Source organism: Eimeria mitis, genomic scaffold (genome assembly GCF_000499745.2).
Source record: "Eimeria mitis Houghton genomic scaffold, Emh_scaff186, whole genome shotgun sequence".
Lineage (NCBI taxonomy): Eukaryota > Apicomplexa > Conoidasida > Eucoccidiorida > Eimeriidae > Eimeria > Eimeria mitis.
The window spans coordinates 12,734-22,983 of NW_013570182.1; the positions used below are offsets into that span (position 1 = coordinate 12,734).

Below are 10,250 nucleotides of genomic sequence, written 5' to 3' on the forward strand. Positions count from 1 at the left end.
TAGTGAACAGCTGGCCTTCGCTGTTACTACGTATGAACCCTAAGCTATTCTGACTAGATGCACACTCTGCATCTAGCTACCTAAACACATATAGAGAACAGCTGGATTACTTTAGGTAGTAAGTTAGGATAACCAATAGACACCATAAACAACCAAAACACATTGGAGTTCATATTTTCTGTCCCCAAAGGAGACTCCAGAATAATAGAACTGTCCCTGACCCTCGCTGATGGTCAGTGCCAGAGTCACAACACCTGCCTCACAACCAGCCGCAAAGCCGGTGCGGGCTGGCGAGCACTCTGATCCTATTATGCATCTTTTATATCTAAAAGTGTCCTAATTCCTGAGATATTCTATGTCTATTCCTTTTCATGATACTAGGCCTCTAGAGGCCACACAAGGGATCCACTGTAGTGCTTGTGCACCACGACTTCCCCCCCTCTTTCGAACAGAAACCGCTCCACGGTGTCGTTTATGCCCTTCTTCTCCAACCTCTGCTATTATATTTTTATCGCTAATTTTTATATTTATTCGCATCCCGTTTTTTTATTTGTTATTNCAACCTCTGCTATTATATTTTTATCGCTAATTTTTATATTTATTCGCATCCCGTTTTTTTATTTGTTATTTACCATCATTATATCTTTATCTCTCTTTTTCTTTCAACTCTGCCTACTTGTTTCTTTTCCTTTTCTTTTTTCCTTTCATTTCCTTTATTCTTGTACCTATCCTCTTAGTGATCCGCCTGTTGTGTATGGGTTGTAGCGGGCATGATTTGGCTCTAACTACATGTGTATGAGCTCCACTTTGATACAACTTGACACCGAGTGTGGTAGTAGTGCGCTTGCGAGTGCCCGGGCACTTCCTCCCCCTCCCTTCGCGGAAAGGGTGTCGATCGTGCTGCCGCTTCTCGACTAATGTCCCACACGTCTGCTCCACAGGGGACGTCTGGCCCGCCCCTCCACTTGTGCCCTCTGCCGACGATTCCGCACTGGTTCGGACCTTAGGCAGCCCGCACCACTTCTCATTCGCGACGGCTATCCGCGTGTCGGACTTACGCTGTTGCCGCTTGATTGTCTCAGAGATAGTGAGGCTTCCCGGACCCCCTGCAACGGAAGACGCCACAGAACGACTCTCATCCCCTTCCAGTCAATGTAGCGCAGGTGTTCGCACCCTACTAAACGCCATCTCTGTACCGAAGTCTTCCCTTAGACAGAGACTCTGCCACCACTGCGGCAGCACAGTGCTTGTTTCTCGCTCGAACTCCCCTTCAAACACTCTTTGTGCCTTAAGCTGTGGACAATCTTCGGTCTGTCTGATACAACTTCTCGAAACTCCGTTTCCTAGGAGAGCTTCCCGTTGACGCCCAGCCAAATCTGCCAGTGAGACCGCAGGCTGGTCGCTCTCAGTTGCCACCTGTGGTGACAGTTCCTCGTTTGCTTTCTTCGGACGTATCCCCGCGTCGCTTCGTACCGGTTCAGGCTGCTCTGCTGGTGACTGCTGACACATCCGTGCTTCCNACGTATCCCCGCGTCGCTTCGTACCGGTTCAGGCTGCTCTGCTGGTGACTGCTGACACATCCGTGCTTCCGCAGGCACGCTACTACTCCGATCCCACATACTGTACAGCTTCCTTCCCCACCGTGGGGAGACTGCGATGGTATTAGGTCCTGTCGCTACTGCGCACAATGCACCCTTACCACTGATAGGCTGCCTAGTCCGTTCGTTTCCCTTAGCGACTAGGCTCGATCGTTTACGTCCAGAACTGCCGGAACGTGGACGCGTTGGCTGTTGTCAAGACTTCCCTTTGGGCTCTGCTCTAGCTCGACCCGGTGTAGGGCAGTCTCTAGCGTAGTGCCCCATACGTCCACACTTCTTACAGGTCTCGCCCGGACGCTTGGCTCGGTCCCCTTTGCTGTGACAAACTCGTGCAGGCTGTCCACGACCCTGACACTCGTAGCAGTTCACGGAGTTTCCTCCAGGCCTAGTTCCATTTTCCCGCTTCCGATGGGTTTCATTTGACTCAGTAGCAGCTCTTATGGCTCGTCTAGCCCTTTCTCGTAGCTCTAGTACGGTCTGCTTAGGTTCATAGAGTCNGAATATTTCGCCTCCACGAGCTCCCGCTACTGTCGAGTTCCCTACGCAACTTGCGCTCCCGCAAACCGCGTAAGGAGCTCGACTGCCGCGGAAACTCGTGAAAAGCTTGAAGAAAGCAGAGGATTTCCAGGTGCGAACTGCGACAAATGCCGTTTGACACGTACTTTCAACCCTGCTGACTTGGCTTTTGCGGATTCGCATGTCCTGTGCAGGATATCAAGATGCGGAGTGGCGTCTCTGAGAATCCGTCCAATGCGGAAGTTCATTAGGAACAGAGCTGGCCGCCTTGACTCATCGGGAGCAACTATAGGCGTAGAACGGAATCATCCAGCGTAAACCTGGTCCGCGACTATCGTTCACTTTGCACGTAGCCTGTCACATGCAAAAAATGCCAACATCCTAATAAATGCTTGCCTTTGTGTGCAGATTGCTTCTTACAGTTTGTTTTGGGTCATATACGTACGGCGTCCGTGCCGAAAAAAACACCCCCCTGTGTCTATATTGTAGTTCTGAGCCCCTACTTTGCGTTTTGGCCTGGCCGCTGCCCCATCCACGCACTGCTGTTACATACCGTGAGCGCGTCGCAGCATATTCTTCTTTAGTTGGGAATGCTCGCGTTACAACGCCGCTCCCACCCAGCGCTCCATATAACGCGTGTCCTCTGGAATTCATCAAGGACAGAAGCGAGCTGCAATGTAGGTAAAGACTTAAAGCAAGATTTTCCGAAAAGCAGCTGACCTCCTCCCCCTGTCCCTAAGCATCCTGGGCGTTGAGCTCAGGGGTTGCGTGTTGCGGGGAGGAGGCAGCCAGAAGCGGGGTTGCAGCGGACCCCGTTGCGGCTGGTAGTACAAGCCACGGCCACGCGTGCACGCAAGGAAGATTCAGCGAAGCTTCCTTTGNTGCAAGCGTTTACAGGTAACATACCAAAGCCAAGTGAAGGCGCCTGCACTAACCCTTGATACACTCCATGTACAGGGCGCTTTACATGGACAGTGGCTACGTAACTAGTCCAACCTGCAGCAATGAGATGCAGCTAACGGCAGCGAATGAGTACAGCCACAACCTGCCTCTACCCAGCTTGTATTGTTGTAGGGTGAAGATGTAGCCAGTCTGTATACTGGTAAGTATATATCTGCTTATGTGCAGGCTGTCTACTGAATGCCATGCAAGTTCTGGATAGTTGGGGCAGAGGGGGTAGCCTGATCCGAGTTGCACCGCAAGGTGCTACAACTCGTACTGCACGGCAACCCCGCATGCATGCACAATCAATCTGCCTTCGCTGCGTGCACTAACACTGTCCACAATTGTTGAACAATTAGCTGGCCCCCAGTAGCTATAACTCGCGCAAACAGAAACGTACGGACCAACGTCGCACAGGCCGTGCTACAGCGGTCGGCTGAGGCTCCGGTGCAACGGGAAGTAGACAAGAAGCGCATCAGTTCAAAAGGAGGCCAGGCGTATTGAGGTACAGAAGAAGTCGGCATTTGGTAAGAAGGGAGACTAGCGTATTAAGTCGGCACTTAAATAAGAAATAAAAGTGACATCCTGAGCCTACAAAGACACGCAAGCGATGACGTTGTACCGCTACGTATCGACCCACCAGGCAAACGAAGGCGCGCAGGCAAGAGAGGAGCCCATATTGCGGGAACTCCCCAAGAAAAAGGAACAGTCTAACGCAACATCGGAATAATGAGCTTATTGCTGAAGTGTGCTCTTGTCAGGAACGAAACCCTACACTAGGGTCGTCCGAGAAGCCCATCGGGTGGCAAAAACAGCCACACACATGCAGAGTTTGTCTGGGTGTAAAGGCTGCTAAAAATGTTTAGGTGACTCAAAACTATGAGTAACCTCAAATTATATCCTTAAGAGAACGATGTGTCAAGCAGAATGTCTTGCCCCCTATATTGAACGTAATCAGGAAAAGGGCACAGCCAGCCCCAAACGCTGCCACGCGTTCGTTCCTAGCGTTGGACACTGGAATTCGTTATTTATTCACATAAGACCCGCTGTCGCATTAANCACGCGTTCGTTCCTAGCGTTGGACACTGGAATTCGTTATTTATTCACATAAGACCCGCTGTCGCATTAAAATATTTTTCTGGTGTTTTATGTGACTATTTCTCTGGATTTGAAGGGTGCTGCAGTGGCCGGATCCAGAACCGGCACTGCGGGGCCCAAAGGGCCCCCCCCCACGATCGTTACCGAGCTATGGCTCCCTCCCGGCCCTTCCAGCGTGTACTGCTATTCTTGTGTGCATGGGCTTACACTGCAGTAGCAGGAAGTGGTTTGTGCTGGGGAAGACATGCACGTGGGCTCTATGCGGGGTTTCTAGGACCTGTCAATCCCGTGCATTCGTGCGCGTTGCCTCCCTCCCTTGCCGCCTCTACCCGTGTTCCCAGTGAAGACCCAGCATCCGTTTCTCCTGAAGTGGCTGCGACTGCTGCAGGAGCGCCGCAGGAGGCATCCACTGTGACTCCATTATTGACTTTCGTTGACTGGGGGAGGTGCCGCAACCTGCCNCGCCGCAGGAGGCATCCACTGTGACTCCATTATTGACTTTCGTTGACTGGGGGAGGTGCCGCAACCTGCCTGGGAACTCTGAGGAACTGCTGCACCAGCAACAACTGCAGGAGCAACGAATGGGCAGAGGCAGTAGCCAGGTGCATGGGCTGATATACTGCACATCGTGGGATCCCCGATCAAAGGCCCTCGTATCTGCTATCAGGCTGCTGCAACAGGATGCTTTAGGGCGTACTGAGGGTACTCGCATCTTCGAAGATGAACAGCCTAGGCTCCCGCAATATCCCATAATCGGAGTTAGGGTCACCAATAGCCTCGTCATAGCTAGGGGCAGAAGGGCGCTTGCGAAACAGCGCAGGATGGCCTGCAACATGAAGCAACTCCGCCACAACGAGCGGGTCCTACGCTTCATGCTGCAACAGCAGCCACCTCTGCAGTTGCGAGGCCTGCCGGCGCTTCAGCTGTACGCCCTTCAGCAGCACCACCAGCAGCACCAGGGGCCCGAACAGCAGCGAAGCGAGGCTCCAGCTGGTTGGGCATCATCAGTGCAGCAACTCCTCGAGATACGTTCGTTGGGGCCGCGGACCCTCAAGCAGTTAGGTGAGGACGACGGTGCCCTACTTAGTGCCTGGGGGCCTCATGGACCGCCGCAGGGGCCCCCAGAGGCGGGCCGCTTGGGGGCGTGGCTGCGACGGTTGGGCCAGCTGTACGAGGACGAGCTGAAGCAACTCGTCGAAAAGAGGCTTCAGCAGGCAGACGAAGAGTACCCAATTTACACTTCTTACAGCCCATGAACCAGCAGGCCATACTTTTGCTACGTTTTAACTCACTGGCAGCATGCGGAGGTTAGGGGGGCGACCTATGTAGCGTTCTGTAACCCGCAGTGACTGCAAACAAGGAGCAACGCTGCAGCAGCAATGCAGCAGCGAAGGCAGCGCTTGTAGCACAGCTGCGAGGGAATAGACTGCANAGCAACGCTGCAGCAGCAATGCAGCAGCGAAGGCAGCGCTTGTAGCACAGCTGCGAGGGAATAGACTGCATTACTTGAGGCATTCTCTCCCCAGATTCTTGTTTCCCAAGGGGTGGATGACTCTGCCGAGCAATTGCCGGTTTTTAATATATATAAGTATGTAATATGTTGCGTGAATTAGCAGGAAAGAACTCGCCTCAATCGCTTAGCGGCGGTCATGAAGTGCATAACGCGCTGCCGATACGTGTGAAACAGAAAGATTTAAAAAAAAAACAATTGAGTTTGTTTGTTCCCAGAATATAGGGGGACCGATGGCTCCGTGGTGAGGCAGCCTTCCTATTTTTGCGTGAAAGGAACGCGAGACAGATAACATCGCCGAGTGAAGCAGAAGGGCCAGGGAATGCGAGGTTGAAAACGGACGTAGCGTAACGGTTACATGAATCCATTCTCGAAGAACTGCTGTCTGGACACTGAAAACTGCATGTACACTCCATCGTCGTGGGCCCAGTTACTTGCTCCTAGCCAGGCGCTGTGTTGGGGGTCTTCGTGCTGGTAGATATTTATTGGCCAGTGCTGCAGCAGGCAGGCAGAATGCAGCACGCTGTGTAAATACATAGCCGCATACAATGATAGGCATTTTGTATCCCACAACAGACCCACACAGTATATACGAATCGTCAAATAAATGAAACCTTCAAAATCCATATAACCCGCAAATCACAGTGAGGAGTGACGGCTGGGGAGAAGGACAATCCTCAACGAGGCTTGACAAAAACAAGCATGGAATATGCGACACACATACCAGAAATCAGAGGANGGACAATCCTCAACGAGGCTTGACAAAAACAAGCATGGAATATGCGACACACATACCAGAAATCAGAGGAAGCACAGGAAGCAGCGAAGCTGCACAGTGACCACAATGTAGTTAATGTGTGCCAATTGTATACCTCAGGCAATGACTCGCGCAGTTCTTGCCACAGCCTCTCTTTAAACCCTTTGAATTTGGTGCTGCCGCCGACGAGGAATATCTGCGAAGAGAGGAAAGGCTGGGCCTCAATTGGAGCCTTGCAAATTGCGCGGTAGACCAGCTCCCCCACCCCGCACTCTGTACTGCCCCCGTCTGCAGCAGAGCAGGCGCAGCGCACTAGTGTCAGCGGCTCAAGGCTTGAAACCTTTCCAACTATACAAGAAAGCCTTCAGTTGCCATGGTACGAGCCGCAAGCAAGGCAAGAAAGAACAACAGAGCTCAGCGGAAATAAGCCTTCGAGGGAGCGAACTGGAAGGGGACGAGGCTGCAACAAGGTGGTTTTCTTGCCTTGAGGCCTGAACAATATTTCTGGCACTACCAGTCTCTCCGTCGATAGCTTCACTGTGGGCCTTGTAGGTGTCGCAGGAGGCACCCAAGAACCATCTTCTGGGGCCTCTTGTGGTACTTTATGGCTATCCAATGCAGGTACAGCCTCGGCGGTTGTCTCCTCGTTGTCGTTGCTGCTGCTGCAAGTGCTGTTCGTCTTTTCGGCGTCACTAGCCTTCTCCAACAAAGAGAGGTCTGGGATGGGGGCCGGAGAGTGGGTATGGAAGTAGGCAGCGAGCTGCGATTTCTGGAGCGCAACACATTCAAAGCTTTCAGAGACCCCCTAGAGGGACCCAAGGGAAGAATGCACGTCCCCTCTTTGTGCTCTACGTTTCGTTGTATAGGCCGGTCAGTACGGCCCAAAGCATTTACAGACGCCTTGCCCTCAGGCTGCACCTGCGGCTGCGCTCCTCTGCTTACCGTGAGAGAATAATCGGGGGTCTCCCGCTGCACAAGGAGGGGCCCCCCAAAGTACGCCGTTTCTCGCCCCCCCGGCAGATTGCGTAGGAGACGAAGAACTCGCATGAGATCCCCAGTGACGAAGCAGGCCTCTTCCTTAAGCTGTACATATGCCGCAGCACAAGTCAGACAGNCACTAAGGCCCAGACCACTACTTTTGTCTTCTTTTTACTTACCTTTTGGGCAAACAACTCGTTCTTCTCAAGACTGAGGCCGCGCGTGAGCAGCAGGTTTTTAAGGTAGGCGTTGGCGTGGGCCCCGCCGATATCGGACCGCAGAGCTGAGGCTTCCAGAGCAGAGTAGTTCACAAAAGGAACCGCGTGGGAGGCGCTGAAGCCAACATCCACGGTCAAGCCAAAAGGGTTCCTTCCAGGGCTCACCTGACCCGCTAAGCTGGGGTCTGCTGATGGTGCTGTTGTTGCTAGCTGGGGAGAGAAGCATGGGTCTGTTGAAGACACCAATGCAGCCGACGTCCCCCCCTTGCCTTTGACACAACAGCCCGGGGCCTCTGCATCCCCGCGTGTCCCGACAATCCCTTGAGGGGCCCCTTCGGGCCCGCTGTAGCAACTAACTCCCATTCGTTTTGCCTTGGGAGGGGCGCAAATGTCTTGCGCTCCCCAGCCCATCCCCCAGAACGCGTAGGGTATTACGGCCTGTGCTGCAACAATAGCTATCCTNTGGTGCCGCAAGGGAGCTGGAGTCAGGAGGGGCTCTGTAAGAGCGACACCGCTGAGTTCTTTAGGGTCAGCCCCTAGGTATTTTTTGCTGAAGGAGAGGTCTATTAAGTCGCGTAACATCTCTAGATTTGCCCAGAGACCGCCTTGGCTTGGCCTCGAGCATATGTACTCCTGGAGGCAGTAGCACTCTTCGCTCAAATACGGCTGTGGGCGCCGGCGTACGGCGCCGGAGCATGTAGGAAGCACATAACGGGCCTTACCCTCCCCTGCCCAACCGGCCTTGATAGAGCCTGTGCCGAGGTCCAGCACTGCCCTTCTGCCGTTCTGCATTTTCCATCGCAGGCGGGCAGGCGACCGAAATAATCGACTGGATAGCAAACAGGCACAAACACCTCAAATTGCCCATACGCCTACAGGTGCCAAACCACTCAAGCTAATGAAGAAAGTTGGTTCGTTTACGTTGCCCAGCACACGCCGATCGGTTGTACGGAAAGCTGGGGGGGGCCCGGCAGAGGGCCCCTGTAATGTCCGGCACAATTGTCTGGAACTCGGGGAAACAAACAAATGTAACAGCGTCAAAGGGAGTCAAGGCAAAAACGAGTTTAACTATCTTCATGCAGGGGAAACACTGTGTATCGAATGCTAACAAGGCATTGTAGAAGTTTTTGGGGCTGGATGGAAACGTGGGCTGCGAGCGGCAATGCGCCTCGAGAGGAAAGATCGCTTGTCGAGGGTTTTGGGTCCTCTAACGAAATGCGTTTTCGCCCTAATGAAACACCACTTTTCCCTTCAAACATTCATAAGAAGTGAGTGCATCTTTATCTGCGTCGGCACGATAGCATTGCAACTCTTTCGGCACAGGCTGTAGTGCCCTGGGGTTCACCAGGGCAGTGAATGGAGGGGTAAATCNCATTGCAACTCTTTCGGCACAGGCTGTAGTGCCCTGGGGTTCACCAGGGCAGTGAATGGAGGGGTAAATCGTCTTTCTTCAGAAAGATACCTAAACTTTCCTTTTAAAAATAGTTTGAACTCGCCAACTGGCGGCGCGAATGATGTTCAGGTAGGTAATAAATAGTCGGAATAGTAACTAAGTCCGAGTACGACCCTAGGCGAGCTTGTAATGCCCTGGGGTTCAACAGGGCAGCTCGAGAAACCGTGTAGTTTCTGGGAGCCGATGATGCACCTTATAGTTTAGACATAAAAGTAAGAATCCAGCTCCGTGATAAGAGTAGAAGCCGCTCCCTCTATAGAATCAAAGCAAAGGGAATCAGGGCGCAACCGTGACGTATTCTAGTCTAGAAGGGACCGGCAGGCAGAAATACGAGTTTGTCACAACGATAACACCTAGTAACCTTAAAGTTGAAAATTACATGAAGGCTTTTGGCTAGGGTTATGCTGGTAACTCAGCAGGAGAATATATCTCCCAGACTGCCTCAGGGTTTCCCCTATGGATGCGGCCAGCGCTCGTTCCCACCAGCAGTGGGGAGGGTGCTCGCATAGCTTGCTGGCCAAGCCGGCACCCTTTCACGGTCTCGCTACTTCGCTCGTATAGGCGCTGCTCATCCTACTACACTCCAGTGGAACGATTACTTGACTGCAGGTAGTATATGGCAATGACTGTAGGTAAGTGAACAGTATTAGCCGAAAGCTAAGACGTGACTGAATGAGGTGAGGCGCCCCAAAATTGTGGGGAATACTCAGGCAAAGGGAGCGCGCGAGGAGGAGAAGCAGGGGAGCGGTGAGAAGAGGCCAGAGATCCCCAGCAAAGTGTTTTTGTGTCATCCCTTGTCTGTGTGACAATTATGAGGATCGTCAGGTTCTCTTTGGCCTTCATATTCACGCTTATATCTTGCTGTTTTAATTCTATCTGCATTTGTTTATTGCATCTTTCCTTGTCAATTCATGTCCCTGGGGTACTTGTATGTTTTGAGCATGCTTATCTTTATGGAATTATCAGCTTACCTTTCTTTTGTGTCCAGTACGTCAAATTTGGCATGAACATTAGGAAAAGAGCTCACGCTTTTGCCGGTCATGTGGCGTTTCTAGCTCTTTAAAGCAAACCTGCATGACTGTGCTAGGCAGGTGAAGCTTTTGTGCATCACACACCCTAGACACGACAGGTTGGGGTTCTTTAACTTACGGCGAAAGAGTAGAAGCTCAGACAGCACACA

General features: G+C 52.3%; 2 protein-coding genes across 2 annotated transcripts; one reads left to right on the forward strand and one right to left on the reverse strand.

Moving 5' to 3' along the window:
• Positions 1-4,975: 4,975 nt before the first annotated feature.
• EMH_0002450 (uncharacterized protein) lies at positions 4,976-5,410 on the forward strand (the record flags this gene model as incomplete). Its single annotated transcript, XM_013495991.1, has 1 exon — positions 4,976-5,410. The coding sequence occupies one exon, from the start codon at positions 4,976-4,978 to the stop codon at positions 5,408-5,410; it is 435 nt and encodes a 144-aa protein (XP_013351445.1).
• A 1,375-nt stretch (positions 5,411-6,785) lies between these two features.
• EMH_0002460 (actin-like family protein ARP6, putative) lies at positions 6,786-8,409 on the reverse strand (the record flags this gene model as incomplete). The annotated part of the gene is given in 4 exon segments (XM_013495992.1): positions 6,786-7,190; positions 7,364-7,504; positions 7,579-8,077; positions 8,081-8,409. Coding segments are annotated over 4 exon segments (1,374 nt in total).
• Positions 8,410-10,250: the final 1,841 nt, after the last annotated feature.